This window comes from Acomys russatus, chromosome 18, assembly GCF_903995435.1.
Source record: "Acomys russatus chromosome 18, mAcoRus1.1, whole genome shotgun sequence".
NCBI classification, from domain to species: Eukaryota; Metazoa; Chordata; class Mammalia; order Rodentia; family Muridae; genus Acomys; species Acomys russatus.
In genome coordinates this window covers 9,785,871-9,806,736 of record NC_067154.1, presented here as the reverse complement: position 1 = coordinate 9,806,736, position 20,866 = coordinate 9,785,871, and the positions used below count along the sequence as shown (strand labels likewise).

The 20,866-nt window shown below is 44.6% G+C and overlaps 1 protein-coding gene across 2 annotated transcripts; it reads left to right on the top strand.

Moving 5' to 3' along the window:
- Bnip3l (BCL2 interacting protein 3 like) lies at positions 1-20,849 on the top strand. 2 transcript variants are annotated; one of them, XM_051160752.1, is made up of 6 exons: positions 1-198; positions 9,633-9,816; positions 15,077-15,149; positions 18,403-18,506; positions 18,623-18,772; positions 20,092-20,849. In XM_051160752.1, exons 1-6 carry the CDS (start codon positions 102-104, stop codon positions 20,138-20,140), a joined length of 657 nt encoding a protein of 218 aa, XP_051016709.1. In that variant the 5' UTR covers positions 1-101; the 3' UTR covers positions 20,141-20,849. The 2 variants fall into 2 exon arrangements, with proteins under 2 accessions (XP_051016709.1, XP_051016710.1); XM_051160753.1 differs by lacking the exon at positions 1-198 and adding an exon at positions 549-694.
- Positions 20,850-20,866: the final 17 nt, after the last annotated feature.

Genomic DNA, 20,866 nt, shown 5'->3' with positions numbered 1-20,866 from the left:
GCGCAGAAAAGGGGGCGGGGAGGGGACTCGACTTGTTGTGTTTGCTGCCCAAGAGCCGGATACGGTCGTGTTGCGGCCGCGCCGCTCCCAGTCTCCCGACCATGTCTCACTTAGTCGAGCCTCCGCCGCCCCTGCACAACAACAACAACAACTGTGAAGAAGGGGAGCAGTCCCTGCCGCCGCCCGCCGGCCTCAACAGTGAGCGCGGGGCCGCCGGACTCGGCGGAGGGATGGGGGAGGAGGAGCCGCTCCTCGGCGGCAGCAGCCGCCGCGGTGCGGGGGGGCGGGAGCAGACGTCAGCCCATTGGTCGGGGCTGAGGTCGCGCGGGTGACTGACAGCGTCGCGCTCCCGTCAGGAGCAGGCGCTCGGCGCTGGCTCGCGGCCTGCGCTCCAGGCGCTGAGGTTTAGGGTCGCGGCGGGCTGCGGGAGCCGGCGGCGCGCGCAGCTGGGGGCGGCGGGCGGGCTAGAGCTGGCAAGCGGAGCGGGACCGGGGACGTGCGGCGGGGACGCCTGGGGATGGACGCGGCGGGCCGGGCGTGGCGGGTGGACGTGCGGCCGCGCAGGTGTGCGTGCAGGGCTCGCTTGCTACCTACCACAAGCCAGTCCAGAGGTCTACGGAGTTTCCTGCAGGGAGCTTGCCCCGCCCCTGACTTTTACCTTTTTTTTTTCCTGAAAAATTCCCAAGTTCCTCAAGTGAGGTGGTTTTTTGTTTTTTGTTTTTCCTGTTGTTAACCTTGAATTCTTATTTTACTACTTTCTCTCTCCTCCCGCCCCCGAGACAGTCTCATGTAGCTCAGGCTGGCCTCGAACTAGCAGTGTAGCTGCAGATGATCTGATCCCTCCTGCCTTCCACCTCCCATATTCTGGGATGACAGGCGTCAGCCACCATACCAGGGGCTTCCCCAATAGTCTTTCTTAGATTTCTTAGATTAAATGGATTGAGTGCCCAGCACATCTCAGATCACACCCATCACTAAGTCTTCGGTGGACTTCAGGAAATACAACAGACACAGGGCCCAGGTATTGGCAATTGGAAGTTGATGGTCAGGATCGAGTTGCGATCAGACATCTTGTCCCCAGAGTGTCCCCTGTTATTATGATATCGCCAGACCTTCTTGCCCAACCTTTCTGTATGTACTTTTAAGTGAAAGAGGTAGTGGGGGTGTAGTCTGAATATGGCTAGTTGAAGTTCTTTAAAAGCCATTTGGATGCTTAAAGGTCAGGCAGTGTCTTTGGGGGGTGCTTCCAGAGTGGCCAGAACAGTTTGGTGAAGAGCTGTTGTCGAGCCTACAGGCTGGCTCATACCATACAGGTATGGTGGCACATACCTGTCATTCCAGCGCTGTCGAAGTGGAGGCCAGCCTGGGCCCTAGAGTAAGACTTTGTGCCAGAAAACAACAAAACCAAAAAAAAATTAATAATTAAAAAAAAAAAAAAAAAAAAGAACTTGGGTATTTTTAAGATACTCTGCCCTTGCCCCATATTTTGTTAAGCAATATTTGATAACTTCTCTAAATGCTGGCTTTTAAAAAGACTTAGTCAGTGTGTCCTTAAATCAAGGTTAATTCTATAGCACATAACACAGAATTTGAAATTTTTACCCATCTTCAGCATACGTTTTTAGAAATGAGAAGACTGAAGAGATGCCTGGTCTGTTTTATTCCCAGAAGCCCTGGTTGTGTCTTGAGTCCCCATGGTGTTTTCAGGAGCCTTCTCTTGGGCGGGCATGCTTATTTATATGCGTAGCTTCTGCCTAGCCCCCCTGAGTTAGTTGTGCTCAGTGCCTGCCATGTGAGTTTGTGAAACACAAAGGGATTTTCCCTTCCCTTGCATTCTTTTTGAACAGCAGAAGAGGGCTGAGCTCTCTGTGATTGTTTATCCCAGAGTCTGACAGATCTGGGAGGCGTTTGTCATGGGCCATTCAGCTTCTGCTTCGTCCTTAGTAGCTTTTATGGCCTACAGGTGATACCAGATGTCACTTTGGGAAACCTGCTAGATAGACACTGTTGTGCTTGGGCTAAGTTGCACTTTTGAAAGTTACTGAAAAGCTGTTAGATGATGCCAGGTTTAATTACTGTCACTTTGTTTGCTTTTTAAAGCTCATTGTGCAATCCTGGACATTGAACAAAACAAGCCTTATTGATTGCTCCAAGTAATTTTTTTTTTAAAGCAATGAGCAGAACAAACTTACTCAGGCATCTAATATTATCTGAATTGCTGATAAGTCCAGGCACTTTGCTGGCTACAGTTCCACAACTGTGGAAAAAACAGGAGCTGAAACACATACACATTATCTCTGGTTTGGGACTTTTTTTTTCCCCTTTAGTTCAGGGATCACAACAGAGGGTTTTGCTGTTATTTTAATTTTATTGTGTGTGTGTGAGTATGCCTGCATGTATGTGTGCACACACACACCATGTGCATGCCTGGTACCCCTGAGGCCAGAAGTGGGCATCAGATCCTCTGGATCTGGAATGGTTGTGAGCCTCCATACCATGCTGGGAATCAAACCCAGGTCCTCTGCAAGAGCAGACATTGCTCTTAACAGTTGAGCCATTTCTCCAGCCCGACACCAGAGTTTTAATAGTAAATTACTGCAATTTCTTAAGGATTATTTTAAATTATATATATTTATACCTGCGTTGGGTTATGTCCACTTGAGTGCAGGTACCTGTAGAGGCCAGAAGAGGGTGTTAGATCCTTGGAAGCTGAAGTACAAGCAGATATGGGTGCTGGGAATTGAACTCTGGTCCTCTGTAAGTGCATGCTGTTAACAGCCGAGCCATCTCTCCAGCTCAAATTATTGATGTATTTGAAACAGTGAAACCTTTCTCGAATTCTGTTGTTTACCACTGTAGAGGGACTGTTCTGGTTTCATTACAAATTGGAGGGCAAAGCTGGGCAGTGGTGGCACACGCCTTTAATCCCAGCACTCAGGAGGCAGAGGCATGTGGATTGCTGTGGGTTCGAGGCCAACCTGGTCTACGAAGCAAGTCCAGGACAGCCAGAGATACACAGAGAGACCCTGTCTCGAAAAACCAAAACTAAAAAAAAAAACAAAAACAAAAAAACAAATTGGAGGGCAAATAACCAAACTTCTCTCAAAGTTAAAAGGATGTTTCCAGTTGCTATTTTTATAATTAAGAAAACTCTCAAGTTCCTCTAGATATGAGTAAGACACATAGGAGATGGCAGGAATGCCGTAAGGAAGATGAGAGCAGAATCATAACGCTGATGTAACTGGAATCATAGCCTTTTCTTTTGAAAACCTATGGATGGTGCTCTTGCCAACACATGAGATGCCACCCCCTTGTCAGTCACTAGTGTGTAGTGGCTTGTAGAAGAGCCAGGAACTGTTGCAGGATTGATTATCTGGGATCCCAGTATCTAGTAACAAATAAGCAGCTCTGAGGACCCCTAACTGTGTGCCTGTGACTTGTGTGGCCGAAAAGTTGGGAGAAAATGAGAAATGTTTCCCATGATGTGTAAAAGGATTTAACTGTTGGTGAGAAGCTTAGGGGCTGCAAGCTGCCAGCGTGAGTGTGATGACCAGTTAGTGGCCAGGACCTGTAAGGCCTCCCCCAGCACAGAGAAACAGCTTTCAACATGTAAACAGTTCTTTAACAATGACAGCTCCAGCTCGCTCTTTAAAGCTTCCTTGTTAGGAAGAGAACAACTGGGAGGTGGTTTCCTCCATGTATTTCTTGGATGACTTGAAATCTTTGCCTTGTTTCCTTTCCAAGTAAGAGGGGACTTTGTGAGACTTGGCAGAATAAGCACATTAAGAGAACCTGAGACTGTGAGTGAGTTAGGTGGAACAAGAAGCCATGTGTGTTTGTCTGTTAAGACATAATCCTACCATGGGGAAGGCTGAGGCAAGATCATGGCCTAAGGTAACCCAAACCAAATGATGAGTGAGGTTCAAGCCCATCTAGGCTTGTAGCGAAAGACAATGACAAAAAGAACTAGCTCCCCACACACCTGTTTTTCTTATTTGTGTCATACCGAAAAGCTAATGTTTTTAAAGTTTCTATTTCTGTTATCAACGCCAGATTATTTAGCTTTGTTTCAAGACAGGGTCTCATTGTACAGCCCAGGATGACCTTGAGCTTGTAGCAACCCTCCTGCCTCAGACTCATGAGCCAAGATTACAGATGTGAGTTATCACGCTGGTCTAATAGGTCTCCTTGTAAGGAGTGTGTACCTAGCTTTCCCTGTGGCACTGCATGCTTCCATGGAGAATACTGTATGGGCCACAGAGATGGCTCCATCATTAGTGATTGTAACTATCATGGTTTGAGTTCTTCAGAACCTTTGGAAAGCCAATGGTCCACCCTTGGAATTCTGGCATTGCAGAAGTTCCCTGGCAGAGGCCCCCCTCACCTAGTTTTCAAATTCCAGGTCAATGAGAGATCTTGTTTCAGGAAGCAAGGAGGATGGCTCTTGAGGAACTAGCTGAGGGTGAGCACTGTCACACACACATGCAGTTACACAGATGCTCACATATACATTCCTGGACTATCTCTAAAAGACAGTTGCTGCCTTAAGAATAATCTAGCCTTTCAACCTGGTTGTTACATACTGCCAGATCACCTTTCAGAGTGCTCACTGAAGCCCTCGGTGTAATAAAATATTGGGAATGCAGTCTTCTGGGCAATCCCTACCATCATAATGGTTAAAGTGAGCTGTGTCTTTATAAAAAGTGAGATTTCAGGTAGCTGAAGAGAAAGCACTCAACGGTTAAGAGCATTGACTGCTCTTAAAGAGGACTCAGGTTTGATTCCTGGCACCCACATAGTGGTGGTCCATAACTGTTAACTCAGTTAAAGGGGATCTGGCACCCTTCTCTGGCCTTCACAGGCACCAGGCATGCATGTGGGGCACAGACATCATGCAGGCCAAACACCCATACACACGAAATTGAAAAAAATGTAAAAAATGAGATTCAGAGGATTCAAAAGAATACATTTACTAACATTGAAAGGCATTTTAAAGTTTTAAGTAAAAATCAGTATTTAGCGCAGAGGTTCTCAGCTTTCCCAATGCTTCAGCCCTTTAATATAGTTCCTCATAATGTGGTGACCCCCAGCTATAAAATAGTTTTGTCACTACTTCATAACTATAATTTTGCTATTGCTATGAGTCTGATACGCAGAATATCTGGTGTGTGACTCCTAAAGGGGTTATGCCACAGGTTGCAAACCACCAACTTAAAAGGCACATAAATACAATACCATTTGTTTATTTTAAAAATATTTTTTCTTTTGAAATCAAAGTGAGTTCCAGAACAGCCAGAGATACACAGAGAACCCTGTCTTGAAAAGCAAAAATAAATATTTTTTTCTTTCTTTTTTCTTTTTCTTTTATGTATATGGCTGTTGTGCCTACATGTATGTTTGTGAGGGTGTCAGGTCCCCTCGATCTGCATTACAGTCAGCTGTGGGCTGCCATGTAGGTGCTGGGAATTGAACCCAGATTCTTTGGAAGAGCGGCCAGTGCTCTTAACTGCTGAGCCATCTCTTCAGCTCCCAAAAATCATTTCATAAGGGGGAAAAAAACTTGCAGAAATTTCCATGTGAAACATTTAAGATGATTTCCTCAGGAAGTAGGAATGGAAGCCAGGTCCTGTGTGCATTCGCGATGTTGGCTTTTGAGATGTACCTGGGCTACATGAGATGGTTCCCAGAAAATCAAAATCAAAGCTTGGGTTATATACAGGGGTAAAACACTTGTTTAATAGACCTGTTGTATCTTTGTTCAGCCTCCCAGTACCACAAAAGCCAACAACAAAAATAGGGACTAGAAATGAGAGAAGAATTATTTGTTAGGTTTTTGTGTTTAAGATTTAAAAAAAGTTGTATGTCCCTCAACCAAAGAATGGATAAAGAAACTGTGGTACATTTACACAGTGGAATACTACCCAGCTATTAAAAACAAGGAAATCTTGAAATTTGCAGGCAAATGGATGGATCTAGAAAAGATCATCCTGAGTGAGGTAATGCAGACCCAGAAAGACACCTATGGCTCTCTTATAAATGGATATTAGTCCTACATAGATGTCCTCTGAGAGACCTCACCCAGCAACGGATCCAGACAGATGCTGGGACTTGCTCCTGGACTCTGGGTGGAGCACTGAGAGTGGAATGGAAGAATGGGGTGATGGAAGGACCCGGAGGGTTCAGGAGTCCCACAAGGAGATGTCAAGACTGGCGGATCTGGACCCAGGGTGGCCTGCACAAACTGTTGTACCACCCAAGGACAAATGCATGCCGTGAACCTAGACCCTCTTCAGATCTAGCCAATGCACATAGAGCTCATTCTCCATGGGTGTAGGGACAGCAGGCATGCCTTCCATGTAATCACTTCCCCATGGCAGGGAAACCCTGCAGGCACACGGAGGAAGGGGGTGCAGGTTATCCCGATGAGACCTGATAGATTGTGGTCAGATGGTGTGGGGAGGAGCCCCACCCCCATCAGAGGGTTGGGGGAGGGGAATAGAGTGGAAGAATGAGGGTGGGAACAGGAAAATAAAAGTGAGGGATAACAATTGGGATGTAAGATGACTAAATTATAATAAATAAATATGTTTTTTTAAAAAAAGGAATCTGAATCTAGAAAAAAAAGCTGCTACAGTAATTAGTAAATGGTATTTTTTAAAAATTCTATATGTAAGTGGTTTGATTGCCTTGCATGTATGTGCACAGTGTGTTTGCTTGGTACCCAAGGAGTCCAGAAAACAGGGTATGGGATCCTCTGGAACTGAAGTTACAGATGGCTGTGAGTCTCCTTGTAGGTGCTGGGAATTGAACCCAGGTCTTATGCAAGAGCAGCCAGTGCTCTTAACTGCTGAGCCATCTCTTCAGCCCTGATTTTATAATGGGCTGACATTTCTGAGGTCAAAAACGTACTTCTGTAATCCAGTGATTTTGAAGAAATACAGAATGTACTTATAGTGACTGACCTGTATGTGGTACTTGTCTGTGCTGATTTTCTTTGGGCTTTAGTCATGCCGTTCTAGTAACTCTGAAATGGATACAGCTGTTATCCCTGTTTACAGATAGGAAACTGAGACCCAGCGGCTAAGGCACCTGTTCGGGTATAAGCTGTAAGCATTAGCACGGGCTGTGGCTTCAGTCTGTACTGTTAACTGTGGTGCTACTGTGTTCTAAGTGAAGACATTCCGCCTTACAGTAGGCATGGGGACAGTGTGCTCTAGGCTGTTGGCCATAGCAGGGTCTTTATCAAGTTGCTAATGTTAGGGTGGCAACTGTGTGTGTTTAATATGTGTACATGGTGGCTTGGAAGTCCTTCAGGAAAGTGAAACAGAAACCCAGGCTCTGTGGGCACCGTCCTCCTTTGATCAGGTCCTCCAGACACATGTTGATTGTCTGGAGACCTGTCTGGAGTCCTGGGTAGTGCTCCTCCCTTCCGGAGCAGCCCTGCCCTGTGTTGGCTTTGTTGATTTTGCTAATTGGGCAGTCTACAAGTGCCGATCCCATTGGTTTTAACAGACTTTGAAAATCCTAGAAGCAGTGGGAGTAGGGGAAAGGATTGTTTATTCTCTCTGTCCCTCCCTCTAGAATATTTTACAGAGCTCTAAATTTAGATGTGCTCTGGCACATCCGTATGCAATCCATGGGCACTCTGAATATTTAATTAAATTCTTCTGTGCTAGATCTCTTAGTGATACTGGTTTTATGTGCTCATCCTTGTGTTCTCATCCATGCCCATTTTCATGCAGGTGTAGAATGAGGCCAGATGTTGTGTGCCTGTGTTGTTTGGAAATAGTTGATGATTTCAAGACTGCTGGCGGGGTTGGGGGACTGCCTTTGATGGAGAGGATAGGCTAACTCTTTAGCAACTCCTTAGTGAGTGAGAGTCTGCTGTCTGCTGGCAGTTTATGTCACTGTGGTTAGCTCTGGCAGCTCTGGGAAGTAGCCCCCACTGTGCTGCCAGCTCTTTTTACTGGTAAGTCTGAGAACTGGAGGGGTTAAGCGCTGTAGTCCCATTCCAGCCACAGGAGTTCCTCCCTCAGGTGAGCTCCCCCTCCTGCTGGATCTGCTGTCATTGCCTCATTTGGGTACATTTTAGGGTTTGAGGCTGTCTTTGAGGATTCCAACTTCTCTGCTAAGGATTTAGAGATTTGGTCCTGACGTGCTAGGTTACATTTTGGAGGTTGTAGGGGTTTGGTTTAGGGAAATTTTGTTTTTCCATTTTCTTTGGAGGTAGGACTTTACTCTGTACCCTAGGCCAACTTTGAACTTACTCTTAATCATCACCCTGCCTCAGGCTCCCAAGTGCAGGTGTGAGCGTTTTACCTGCTGTTGGCCACATTGCTGTAGAGCATGGCTTTTTTGTGAAGGTGATTGACTACTGTTACTGATAACTATTTCATTTTAAGAACCTTAATCATCCAGCTTATTGGGCCAATAAAAATTTTCAAGAGCATGCAGATTATAAAAGTCCATCCCCTTTTCCTGTGGCCCCACCCCCTTCAACTATTTGTACCAAACTTTCCTGCCAGTAGCCCATCTGCGGTGGCTTCTCCCTCCTCCACACCCTCAGGACTTAATGAAACCGCTAGAAGAAAGTAGAGGTCCTAGGAGAGAAAAGGGAAGGAACTGCTTGACAAGGTACGCTCAGTGTGGAAGAGGAAGGAGGACTGGGTGAAAGAGTGAGGCAGAGTGAGGGAGACACATCAGTGGAGTGGAGCCAGTGCTCCCCCACCCCTCAGTTTTTTATTTCATTTGGCTTTATTAAGGACCAGCTGCCTTGTTGCATACTCTGGGCTTGGGAACTAATTGAGAGCCTTGAGTGCATTCAGGTTTTCCCTCCAGGGGCTTTGCAGTTTGTGTTAGTTAGTAGACAGTTGTTAAGATGAACTGTGTGATGTTGCTAAGTCATATGTTGGTTTAAATTGGTGTACATGCACCTAAAGAGCCAAGGAGTCCCGTGGCACACATGGCAGGTGTGTTTGTGTGTAACTGAAACATTGAAGGTTAACATAGCACCCTGTATACTAAAGGAAGAAGAGGTGTGTAAGTTTGGAAGAATAGCCTGAGCTTTCACCAAAGCACTGATTAGACATAAATTAACCTTTAACCAGAAAGAAAAGTGGCACTCAGGGAGGCAGACGCAGGAAGATCGCTGTGAGTTCAAGGCCAGCCTGGTCTACAAAGCAAAGCCAGGATAGCGAAGGCTACACAGAGAAACTGTCTTGAAAAACCAAAAGAAAAAGAGAAAAGGGGCTGGAGAGATGGCTCAGTGGTTAAAAGCACTGCTTGCTGTTCCAAAGGACCCAGGTTCAATTCCCAGCACCCACATGGCAACTCTCAACTGTCTGTAATTCCAGTTCCAAGGGATCTGACACCCCACACCAGTGCACATAAAATAACATTAAATAAATTATTTAAAAAGAGAAAAAGAAAAGTGGCTGGAAGGCACATCTTCTGTAGTTTTTGGATATCTACTCTCTGACTTTCTTCATGTTTATTTTCTTCAGAACACTTTGGGTTCAGTTTGAGGCAAGTGAGAATTCTTATCTGAATTCAGCATGTGGACATCTGTGTGCACAGGAGGGATTTCAGCCCTGCTGTGGTTATGACTTATTATTATCTGACCCGTCCAACAGGTTCCTGGGTGGAGCTGCCCATGAACAGCAGCAATGGCAATGAGAATGGCAACGGGAGGAATGGGGGCCTGGAGCACGTCCCTTCCTCGTCTTCCATCCACAATGGAGACATGGAGAAGATCCTTCTGGATGCACAGCATGAGTCAGGACAGAGCAGCTCCAGAGGCAGTTCTCACTGTGACAGGTAAGTGAAGGCCCTGCCTGCGAAGTTAGAAGCTGAGTGGCTATGAAGCTAATCTTGTGAGGGAAAGTTCATTTGCTTAAATATTCATTAACAGATAGGCCTCTGGGTTTATTGTAGCGTACGTGTTTAAACTGGACAGCTAGGCCAGGCGTGGTGGTGACCCCTTTAATCTCACTTGTGAGGCAGAGGCAGTCTGTGAGTTGGAGGTCAGCCTGATCTATATCTTGAGTTCCAGGCCAGTGTGGTGAGAGCTTATCTCAAGAAAATTAAATTAAATTGAAAACTGAAAAGCTAATGTGTAGCCACCTGAATGCTCCCTATTACCCACCCCCATTATCATTTATATTCTCTGATTGAATTATTTTCAGATGTTTATCAGTTTCAAATTGAACAGCCAGCCAACAAGATGGTTAAGCTGATAAAGACCCTTGCTGTCAAGCTTGGTTGATCTGTATTTCATCCTGGATCCCACGTGGTAGAAAGACAGAGCTGACTGCAAGTTGGCCCCTGGTGCACCCACATGCACACCCACACATGTATCTGCACACACAAACTAAATGCAATTTTAAAATGAAAATAAAATCTAGTGTCATTAATGTTAACTTACAGAGTTAATCTGAGTTTATTTTATTTTCCTTTGTTTTTGAGCCCATATTATGACTCACAGTAACAGTCTGTCTCCCTTTCTAGGCAGCGAGAGGCAGGGACCCTTCACAGTAACAGGCTGGCACACATGAGACACTCAGTAAATGCTTGTCTCATAGGACCTGCAAGTCATGTCTGTGGCTCTGTGTGCTTCTGAGTAAACAGTGTGCTGAAGCCCATGCATTTTCTCAGAGGAAGCGATGCTTACATCTCACTGTGTGGCTGTTTGCCTCTGAGAAGCTAATTCTGCTCATTACGACTATTATGTGATGAGGAGTAAGAATACAGAAAGATGTAGGAAGGAAGGAAAATACGTAGTGAATTTTCAGCCTGAGCTTTTTCCCCCTTCCCCTTCCTGAGGAGGTAGGTATTAAATAACGTTAACAATTCTAAGCTGGATGTAGGTAAGACATACTGATAGTCTCATCACTCGAGAGGCTGAGCAGGAGGAATTCCACAAGCTGAAGGCCTGCCTGGGTTCCATATCAACAGATAGTAATTAATAACCCATCTGCAAAAAACAGGGAGAAATCATTAGTGCAGTTCCTGGCACAATGTTAGCCTCATAGGGTAGTCGATGCTGGTTCATTTGCAGCTAGTTGGTTATTCACCATTGAAGATGCACATACACAGGAAGATGAGGGTGTTTAAAAATGGAAGCAGCAGGGCAGATTATGTCTGGAGGAGGAGAGTGGATATTTGCATTTCATCTCTAGTGCATAGTTAATATTTGTTTGAGAAAAAGAGAAGTTAAATCACGCCTGAACTTCCCACATGTCTTATGACCCAGTTCTGTCTCCAAGACAGCTGGAGGACAGGTCGGTTGGCTGTTTGGCACAGTGAGCACTCTGCCATTTCTTGTGTCATCTTTGCCTTGTTGCTGTGTGTCCTCAGTGTGTAAATGTTTCTTTTTGAGCAGTTGCCATCAATTTTGGAGGCTGCAGCATTGGTCTGTCTTTTAGTGTTTTTATTTGTTTTTGAGATAGGGTTTTTGTTTTTGAGATAGGGGCTGTCCTCGAACTCACTGTGTAGACCAGGCTGGCTTTGGACTCATAGAGTTCCTGTCTCTGGGATTAAAGGTATGTGCCATCATGCCTGCCCAGAATAAAGTTTTCTATTCAGGGACTTGCTAAAGGATTTCTAGAACTTTCTATTTGGGATTCTGAAGCTTTCTGCCCTCGGTGGCTTATTTTTGTATACGTGCATGCATGAGCCTGATCGTTGGTACCATGTATGCTGTTCACAGGGTATATAGAAGCCACTTGCTTGTTGGACATCCTGTTTAGCTTTTTTGTTTTGTTTTAGTTTTTCGAGACAGTGTTTCTCTGTGTGTACCCTTGGCTGTCCTGGAATCACTTTGTAAACCAGGCTGGCCTCGAACTCACAGAGATCTACGTGCCTCTGCCTCCCGAGTGCTGGGATTAAAGGTGTGCTCCACCACCGCCCAGCAGACATCTGTTTAGCTTATGATGCCAGTGATGTGTATGGTGGACTATGAATTCATCTTCCCTGGGTCAGCTTAGTTCTGGTCTTGAATGTGAAGAGGACTAGCAAGGGGCTCCCTGGCCAGCTAGTCTTGCTGAGACAAATAAGATGGAGAACAATTGAGGTAAATAGTGAGAGTCACTTTCAGCTTCTACAAATACATGCACCTGTACCTGCACACACACATATACACACACATAGTACAGCACTGTAACAGAAAAGGTGCCTTTAATATTCGTGCCATTTCACTTTTGTGTAATTGAAGTAATTAGGAAGTGTTTCTTACAGGACTTGCAATGTAGGTGAAAGGGTTCTTAGGATTGTTGGACAGTAGCCTCAGCTAACGTACATTTTCTCCTCCCTTTCATTTCTATCTCCCCTTTCCCCCTAGTTTCTCCTCTTGGTGCTGAGGACTGAGTGCAGTGCATCTAGCATGCTGGGCATGAGCTGCCCTGCTGAGATGCATCCCTCTTGGGACTCTCTGGTTTGGGAACTGCCCTGCTGAATTGCACAGGCTGGTTTCTGTAGCCTGGACACGCACTGAATTTGAAAATTCCCTACCCCAGAGTCTAGAATAGTTGGGATTCCAGGCCTCCACCACTGGGCCTAACCTATTTTACAGATGTTTTGTTTAAAAGTTATTCCATGCCAGGTGTGGTGGTACACATTTTAATCCCAGCACTCCAGAGACAGGCAGGTGGATCTGATCCACCACCACAGCCAACAGTGGTGGCTTAGAAGATGTCCCAGCATGCCTTGCTTTGAGTTCTATCTTGCCATCCCAGGCAGTTTCTAAAAGCCCTGTGTGGACCCATCCTTAGAGCTACTCCTTTGGCTGTCAGTGCAGGACAAGCACAGAACAGTGGTTTGAGAGGATCTGGGCTCCAAGCCTGACGGCAGTCTGAATCCACAAGTGTGAACACTTTACCAGGGAAGGAATAGTTCTCTAGCAAGAATGGTGTCAACAGTATAGAGTACACAGGGAGAACAGGACTTCTGTGGGCTTATAGGGACCTGACACTTTGACTGTCAAGGTCTGGTCATAGTTGTGTGAGGCTGGCCTTTCGATGCCATAGTGTTAGCAGCACAAACTGAAGACAGGAGTTCTTTGTCCTGTGTGTATTCTGTGCTTCAGCTTCTGAAATGTGAGGTGATTGCTCAAGATAAAAGTTTTCTAAGTTTATAAGGTGCTTGTTTGACATGAACTTTTCTCTATTTCCATTTAAGACTTCTTTTGAAAAAAGTTTAATTTATTGTATATGTGTGCCACAGTGCATTATGTGTAGTCAGAGGCAACTTTTTGGATTCTGTTCTCTCCTTACACTTTAGGTAGGTTCTAGAAATCAAGCTCAGATTGCTAGGCAAGTACCTTTACCACTAAGCCATCTCACATACCCATAAATAATTCTTCCTTGATAAGAAAGAACTATTTCTTATAACAAAATTTTGATTTGTTTGGCTAGGGTTTCTTGTTTTTGCTTTTGCTTTTTTTTTAAATTGAGGTGGAATCTCTCCATGTAACTTTGGCTGTCCTGGAATTTTTATGTAGACCAGGCTGGCCTCAAATGAACAGAGATTAAAGGTGTGTATCACCATACCTAGCTCTATTACCAAAACTATTATGAATAGCAGTTGTTTTACAATCTTGCAGACCTCTGGTTTCTGGCTTAACAAGGGGCATCTGTATTCTCATCCACTTGTGCATTCAGGCTGTGGTGGTGTCACATACTATCTTACGGTTTCTGTGCTGTGGTGAACACCATGACCAAGAGCAGTTTGAGGAAAGGGTTTCTTCATAGTTCGGCTTACAGTGCATCATCCAGAGAAGTCCAAAGCAGAGGCCATGAGGTGCTGTTTACTGGCTTGCTCCTCCAGGCTTGTTCAGCCTGATTTTTTAAGGTACCCTGGACCAGCAGCCCAGGGATGGCATTGCTCACAGTGAGCTGGGCCCTCCCGCATCAATAATTAATCAAGAGAATTCACTTCAGGCTTGTCCACGGGCCAGTCTGGTGGGGCATTTTCTCAATTGAGATTCTCTCTCCCAAAATGACTCTAGCTGTATCAAGTTGACATAAAATGGCCAACACATGTATGTAGCCTTTAAAAGTTGTAGTGTATACTCTCACAAGAGGATGACAGTGAAAAGGACAAGTCCTTGCAAGACCATGAAAGCAGTTCCTGTCGCACAGAAGCCTCAAAAGTGCCTAAAAAACACTGAGGAGTTGTTTGTACACAACAATGTAGAGAGTGTTGAGGGAATTCCATCAGGGAACACACATGGACACTCTTAACGTGTACGCTCTGAGCCTCACCAGTCTTTGTGTTGTATGCACAAAACCCACATCCTGGCTGTCACACTTCAGTTAGCCATCAGCGAAACTACAGAAGCCAAAAAAGCAAAGTTAGTACATTTAGGGACTTTCCTTGGATCCTGGGATTATGGACTAGGTTTTTGATGGAGTAGGTCTTTGTTCCTTTTTTGGCAGGTGTTGGGGCCGATGTGCTGGGTTTTGAGGTCAGAGTGGTGCCTCCAGCATGCCATCAGTTGTACTAAGGTCCAGGGGCTTGTTACAGAAGAAGTCAGGCTGCTTGGACTTTGCAGATCACTTCACTCTTATTGGACAGCAGCGCAACGAAGTGCGATGCTCCTACATCAGTAGGCCGTATATTCTCTGTGGCTTTGTCATTGTGAAGGCATGCATTACCACTGACAAAGTCAGAGCATTCTGCACAGTTACTCCAGTGCATCTGCCACTTACTCTCAACACACAGTTTACTTACTTGGTGTTAGATAGACTTTCAGATTTGCTCCTGTTTCAAAGCTATCTTGCTGTAACTTCATTTTTCTGTTTTCTAATAAAGTCTTAAGATATGACAACAAGAATTAAAACTACTAAGACTGGCTAGATGGCTCAGTTGGTGAAGGGATTGCTGCCAACTCAAAATGACCTGAGTTCTATTACCGGGAGCCCACATAGTGGGAGGGCAGACTAGACTCCTAATTGTCCTCTGACCTTCACGTGTACATTAGGACATATGTGCAGCCATGTACAGAGACATACATTCCAGAAAAATAACTAAAGTGTAAAAAACAAACAAAAACTAATGGCTAAATTTTTTTCGCTCCTAGCCCTTCACCACAAGAAGATGGACAGATCATGTTTGATGTTGAGATGCACACTAGCAGGGACCACAGCTCTCAGGTAGGTGTGTTTTACTTTGACTTGAAAAACACACAAGAGTCTGTCACGTTTGTTGGCTGAAATACGGAGATAGGCCCCAAGCCTCATTGCATTCTGAAGCCTCAGGAGTGAGAAGTTTTCCATGGAGTGTTTTTCTCGAAAGATTGGTGCCCACAGAGTGCAGAGGGCAAACCCTTCTGTAAGCTCCTAGACATATCACTTTGACTGTCTCAGGAAGACACTGTTGTTTTTTAGGATGGGTCCAGTGTGTGGTTGAGGTCTTTGGAAGTAGCCTCCTTCTCCATCTTGTGAGACGATGGTTTATCTGTACACGGATACAGGCGTGCAGTTTAATATCCCTGTTGAGACCTTAAGAGAACTGGATGTGGGCCAGAGAATGAAAAATTAAATAGGTGGAAGATAAGGACCAACCTCACCTCCCAGGACTGTCAGAGGTGGTCAGGATCTTTGAACAGAAGCATGTCTTGAGGGAAGAGCAAAGTGTGGGTCCTACATAGTTAGGTGAGGTGCCCTTTTGCCGTATTCTTTAATTAGAAGAAAATGATTAAAACCTCAAAATGGGCTAAGTGTGCTGTTATGATATATATTGTAGTGTCTGGTTTCGGGAGGCTGAGAACCATGAGAGCTGAAGGGCAGCCTAGACTCTAAAGTAAATTCAAGGCCAGCTTGGACTGTTTGGTGAGGCTGTCTTACCATCCCTCTGCAAAACCCTGGGATTGGCAAATTTAAGATAATGAAGGAAATACAGAGACATTGTAAACATTAAAGTTTAGGTTAAAAATGTGTTTGTAGATTAAAACAATTATCTGAATCAAAAGATAAATTGCTTCATTCTCCTGGACAAAATCTCATCATCTTGAAAAATTCAGGCTGGGTGTGGTGGCACACGCCTTTAATCTCAATACTCAGGAGGCAGAGGCAGGAGGATCACTGTAAGTTTGAGGCTAGCTGGTCTACAAAGTCCAGGACAGCCAAGGCTACACAGAGAAACCCTGTCTTGAAAAAAGAAGAAGAAAGGAAGAAAGAAACAAACAAAGAAAGAAAAATTCAGAGCACAAATCTCACTGTTTACTCTGAAAAGAATAAAATACCAACTTGTTAAAACAAATAAAAAAAGCCGTAAACTAAACCAGTAAACAGTTAAGAGTTCTGGGAGGCCAACGGAGGAACTAAGCAGAATGAACTGCTGTAAGGCTGGGGTGTGGTAGTAAAGTCTTTGCCTAGCATGTGGGAGACCATGAGCTTAAGTTTCCAGCATCACTGAAACCAAACCAAAAGAACGAGAGAGCCAGTGAGATGGCCTGACCACCCAAGTTCACCCCAACACTGGAGCCCCAGCACCGACGTGGTAGAAGAAGGTTGACCTCTGGCTTCTACACATGTGCTCTAACACGTGCACCACCTCTCATAAATAAACAAACAAATAAAAACAAAGGAATGAGCTAGAGGAGGCTGAAGACTCAGAAGTGGTGTGCACACATCCTGCTCAGTGACTGCAGCAAGACTGCTGATTGGCTTCTGCCTGAGGATGACTTCAGGGTTACTCCACAGAGCCAGCTCATGATTCTGAGTAAGCTCAGTGCCTGCTGGGAAAAGCTCTGCCCTAAATGCTCCATTGTGTTGATATTCAGTGGGATTTGCCAACTTCAGCAGAACTAGATAAGGACTGTGCTGACAAAGGGACGCAAACATCCCCGAGCTTTGGCCTGGATTTGGTAGTAAAGAGCCAGGCTCAAGCTCCCTTTCCAGACAGCCGAGTCACCAGGAGCTGCAGCTGTGGGGAAAGCGTCCTGGGAGCCGTCAGGTAGCTTTGCCTGTCAGTCAAAATCAGAGGGTTAGTAGTTTGGAGATTATGGTTTGGAGTCACAGCCTCACAGTCCTTAAAACTGAGTAAATACAACTAATGTGTCATTATTAAGAATTTATCATCCCCTTGGTTTCTGATAAGACAGTTTGCCAGGCATGGTAGCTTAAGTCTGTAATCTCAGCACTTGGGAGGTCAAAGGCCAGCCTGCCACATAGTGAATTCCAGGTCAGTCTAGGCAACAGAACTTTCTCAAAGAAACAAAAACAAGAAAAAGCTTGTGGAAATGTAGGGGTTTTGTTGTTGTTGTTTTTGCTTTTGTCTTTGTTTTTTTCTGACCTGAAAGCTTAGGTTATCACTAGCAATAAAAAGAATAATTTTCACTTATTTGTTACAATAGATGTTAACTTCTGACTCACTTCAAAATAGATTATTCAAAAAAAACTTGACTAATATAGTTTTCTAATCTTGAGAAATGTTCAGATAATAATTCCTCTTTCATGATAATTTCCTTTCAGAAAATAAGATACCTGATTCTTTGGGGCAGTTTGCCTGGGTTAGAAAGCAGTGGCCTCTACCTTTAGTTGTGAGGCCCTCAGCAAGCCCCACAAGGCCTGTCCTTACCTGTAGAATGGAGTGCAGAAGGTAAAGTTAGTGAGTGTGAGCAGCGGCTTTAGTAAATGCTGGTCTCAGGTGGTCGGCAGCAGTGTGATTTGCAACATTTTCTTGCCAACTTTCTCATCACTTTATTTCCACCTCTTTCTTTGATATATTCTCTTTATTTTCTCTATATCTGAAAAATTGAAATGCAATTGAAACTACATAGAGTGTAGGAACTAGAATGTTGAGAAGGATGTAGTGCATCCTCAGGTTCAACGCACCAACCCCACAGCACTGTCAGAGGGCTTTCCCAAGGGTACAGTCTGCCTTTCACTGCAGCCTCTGTCAGGCTTACTCACTCTTCTGAGATGCTATTAGGTCAGTTTTGGGCCCTTTTAGAAAAAAGGTTGTTTTCTACATAAAAATTTCGAAGCTGTGGTGGAGCATGACTATCCCAGGACTCTGGGTAAGCAGGTGGATCTCTGTGTGAGTTCGAGGCCAGCCTGGTCTGCAAAGCAGAGTCCAGGACAGTCAAGGCTACACAGTGAAACCCTGTCTCAAACAAACAAAACCAATGCACAACTTTTTAGTTTGCTTTTTTCTTTTTGGTTTTTCAAAACAGGGTTTCTCTGTGTAGCTTTGACTGTCCTGGACTCAATTTGTAGACCAAGCTAGCCTTGAACTCAGAGATCTGCCTGTCTCTGCCTCCCTGAATGCTGGGATTATAGGCATGTGGCACCACACCTGGCTTTTAGTTTGCTTTTGTAACAAAAAGAATTCGTCTTCCTTTTCCGGTTTTCTTGTTTTCTCTTGTTCCTCCCCTCTCACTATTTGAATTCCTCTTTTTAGTCAGAAGAAGAAGTTGTAGAAGGAGAGAAAGAAGTTGAGGCTTTGAAGAAAAGTGCAGACTGGGTATCAGACTGGTCCAGTAGACCTGAAAACATCCCACCCAAGTAAGTTACTGCACGTGTCCTGGCAGTGTGCTGTCTGCTTGCATGCAGGGGCTGGTCCAGTCCTGGGTATCTTCAGCACTTGTGTTCTGACACCAGCCTCTGAACTTCTTCCTCAGAGAGTTCCATTTCAGACACCCTAAACGTGCTGTGTCTCTAAGCATGAGGAAGAGTGGAGCCATGAAGAAAGGAGGCATTTTCTCTGCAGAGTTCCTGAAGGTGTTTATCCCGTCTCTCTTCCTCTCTCACGTGTTGGCTTTGGGGCTTGGGTAAGTACTCTGATGAAGCCAAGGTGATCAAAAGAGGGTCTGCACTGCCTCCTTCCCTAGAGAACTTCCCAAGGGGCTCTTCCATGATTATTTTTCTTTTTTTGAGTTATTTAAAATTTAAATAATTGTAATTTATAAATTATTAAATATAAATGGAGGAGTAAATGCAAAACGATTTTCCCCACCAGATGGTAAAACACACTATTGTGGAGGACGGTTCTCAAATACACTGGTAGGCTGCTGTGGGTACAGTCTTTGTCTTTTAACTTTGTGGCATCGATTTAAAAGTCAGCCTCATATTTACCTTAATTCATTAACTTGCAGCATGTCTTTTCAATTAATAGCTTTCCCCCTTGATTTGAATATTTAGGAAAATACACTTGTGAAAGATTTCCGTTCGTAAGCATTAGCTTAATTTTTCAAGACCTACCTGCTGTCCTCTGAGCATGCCCTGTGAGTCATTTTCTGTGTCTGATGCATGGGAAGTGGGTCATTCCTGATCTTGCTATGAGTGGTTCAGCATAGCAGAAGCAAGTGCCCGCTCTGGAGCATGGGAGGTGTGCATCTCTCACTGTCTCTGCTGCGTAGAGGATTGGCCCCTAAAGACAGGGCCAGCATTCATAGACAGTGGAGGGGGAAGCACTTGGGAGGACTCTGAATTCCTGTCAACTGCGCAGTTCATTTACCTTTGAACACTTGGTTTGGGGCCTTGCAGTGTTTCTTGCTGTTTTCATTGCTTTAATAATAAGTTTAACTCATGCTACAGTCATGTGTTTTAAAGGAATCTTTAAAATGGCTATGATTATCTTGGGAGTTGGGCTGCTCGTTTCCTTGGCCTAATTGCTTTTGCTGTTGAAGGGGCGATGTTCTTGCCTGGCATTGGAAAGTCATGTTAGGTGCTAGCTTTAAAAACATTGGTTTTATAACCATCTCTACATCTGAAATAGCAATAGAGCATTTTATCCAAAAAGAAACAGTTGGGGTCTAGGGAGGCTCTGCTGTGGGCTTGAAGGGCTCTCTCTTTCCTGGCATGACCTGGTTTTAACATCACTGCCCTTGTGCTTTCTAGCCCTGACTTAAAGTGTAGACAGAGTCCCATAAAACCACCCGGGCCCACTAGTCAGTGGGCTGTAGCTCACTTGGAGTGGCCTTGTTTAGCAGATACGAGGAAGAAGACAAGTGCTGGCTCAGGGAGTCTGGGAAACATGCACGGAGACTTTCAGAGCTATTTCCCAGCTTGTCAGTAGAGATCACCCTGCGGGCCAGGCTGGTGTAATTGTGGAAATGGATGGAACATGATGCACTCTGCTTCCTTTCAGCATCTATATTGGAAAACGACTGAGCACACCTTCTGCCAGCACCTACTGAGGGAAACGAAAGCCCCTGGAGACGAGTGTGGCCTGTGAAGTGGTGTGTTGTAGTTTGAATTTGAGACCTATTGTAAGCATGATCCCCACCTACAACCGTATTTTTACATACTCAAGTCCAGTAACAAGATCTCAAATCCAGTATTTTACTCAAACTCTGTTGAGGCATTTTACTAACCTTGTTCCCTTTTTGGCCTGTAAGACACTTTAGAGATTCCTAACAGAGTTTACTGTCGTTTAGAAATTTGCAAGGGCTTTCTTCAGCAATGCCACCAGCAGATTATAATCTTGTCAACAATGCATCGTCTCCTCTTGGTACCACCAGACCACACCCGCATCTTTCATGCTAGAAGCTGTGTTCTAGCCGTGCAACGACATCTCTTTCTAAATGAGATCAGGTTTGCAAACAATACTATAAAAGCTTTGTTTAGTCTTTGTTTTGTTTTCCAGGACAAAAACAAGCTTCCTTAAGCTTGGATTTATAGTTAATAAAAGAAAACAAAACCAAAAAAAACAAAACAAAAATTAAAAAAGAAAGAAAGAAAAAGCAAGACACAAGGAAAAAAAATATCCTGGGCAATAAAAATTCTTTTAAACCAGCTTTGGAGCCACTCTTTTCCTCCTGTACCGCCTTCCATTTGTAGGAGGCAGCCTGTGTGAGTGACAGACAGGAAGTAGAAGAATGCAATAAACATACTGGCAGATTTTAACAGTGTGTTGCAATGCT